The 1,624-nt window shown below is 53.9% G+C and overlaps 1 protein-coding gene across 1 annotated transcript; it reads left to right on the top strand.

Moving 5' to 3' along the window:
- Positions 1–6: 6 nt before the first annotated feature.
- Positions 7–1,618, top strand: LOC103461514 (peroxidase-like protein 2; the record flags this gene model as incomplete). Its single annotated transcript, XM_017303662.1, has 3 exons — positions 7–961; positions 1,122–1,414; positions 1,568–1,618. Coding segments are annotated over exons 1-3 (607 nt in total), but the record flags the coding sequence as incomplete, so codon positions are not given.
- Positions 1,619–1,624: the final 6 nt, after the last annotated feature.

Below are 1,624 nucleotides of genomic sequence, written 5' to 3' on the forward strand. Positions count from 1 at the left end.
TCTCTCTCTTGGTCTTTCTGGATTCCTTCCAGCACCGTTCGGGTTTCGCGTCTCGCTGCGGCTCATGAAACTTCAGACCCGTTCAGTTCCAGTCCGACTCTCAGAGCTGCTGCTTCGTCTCGGAACCAGAATCAGAATCACGGATCCTGATGGACAGTTTGACAGGTAGGACTGGTTCTGAAACATTTAGCCTGAGCGGGTCAGGAAGCTGCAGGTTCTGACTCATTTCACAGAACCGATTCATAACAAACAGGTCAAAAGGTTCTTCTGAAAAATTCAATGAAAAGAGAAAAAACGGATCAAAGATTTCTAAACATTCACAGCATCAGGCTGGGATCGAAACAGATTCTCTTTCTGGGTTTGGTTCTGGTTCTGACCCTAGAACAGGTCCAGTTCTCTGGTTCTTGTGGTTTTGGCCCGACAGACCCAGGACTCTATTTCTGGTTCCGGTGTCCTGGCTTTGGGTCTTTAACGCCTGCAGCCTCGGGTCGAGTTTCTTCTGCAGCTTCCAGACAGAAATCGGACCCGCTGACGGTTCTGGATGTTTCTGTCTCTGTGGGTCAAAGGTCAGCAGCTCCTCGAGTGTCTGAACGTTTTGGCACCAGTGCAGTGAACAGAACCACAGCTGACCCGCCAGGCCTGCGGCCTCATTCCAGCAGCTCGTCCTGAAGTGACAGGGAAACGCTGCCGGATCCAACATGGCCGCCTCTGAGGTCAACCTGGAGGACTTCAGCGTTTACGCTCACCTGACCGACGAAGAGCTGCTCCAGATCGCCGTGGAGAGAAGTCTGTCTGACAAACATCCCCAAGCAGACACTGATCAGAGGTCGGCACCAAGAGGCCCACCTCCAGAACCCAGAAACCCAGAACCCACCACCGACCCGCCACGACCAGAACACGTCCAGAACTGTGCGAACCCCCCAACCGCCCTGACCAACTTCCTCTACAGCCCCCTCAACAGGTGAGTTCAGCCAGACCAACACACCTGGGCAGTAAAGATACTGACCAATAAACAATGACAACAAATAAACATTTGGAATCAGTAAAATATCAGACTGAACAGAACCAGTCAGGCTGCAGAACCAGCTGAATGTTCTCTTCATGTTCTGGTTCTGCTGCAGAGAGTCCAGTCCTCTGCTGAAGGCCATCATGGACGGAGACGCTGAGGCTTTAATGGACCTGGTCCGGCAGCGGCCCGGCAGTCTGACCGAGCCCTGCGACCAAGACTGGGTCGCTCTGCATGAGGCTGCCTACTACGGACAGCTGCAGTGCATCCGGATCCTGCTGAGAGGTCAGGGTTCTGCTGGTTCTGGTGGGTCTGAAGGTTCTGATGGGTCTGGTGGGTGTGAAGGTTCTGATGGGTCTGAAGGGTCTGATGGACCTGATGGTTCTGATGGGTCTGGTGGGTCTGAAGGTTCTGATGGGTCTGAAGGGTCTGATGGACCTGATGGTTCAGATGGGTCTGGTGGGTCTGGTGGGTCTGAAGGTTCTGATGGGTCTGGTGGGTCTGATGGGTCTGAAGGTTCTGCTGGTTCTGCTGGGTCTGGTGGGTCTGGTGGGTCTGAAGGTTCTGATGGGTCTGGTGGGTCTGGTGGGTCTGAAGGTTCTGATGGGTCTGGTGGGT

This window comes from Poecilia reticulata, unplaced genomic scaffold, assembly GCF_000633615.1.
Source record: "Poecilia reticulata strain Guanapo unplaced genomic scaffold, Guppy_female_1.0+MT scaffold_1966, whole genome shotgun sequence".
Taxonomy (NCBI): Eukaryota; Metazoa; Chordata; class Actinopteri; order Cyprinodontiformes; family Poeciliidae; genus Poecilia; species Poecilia reticulata.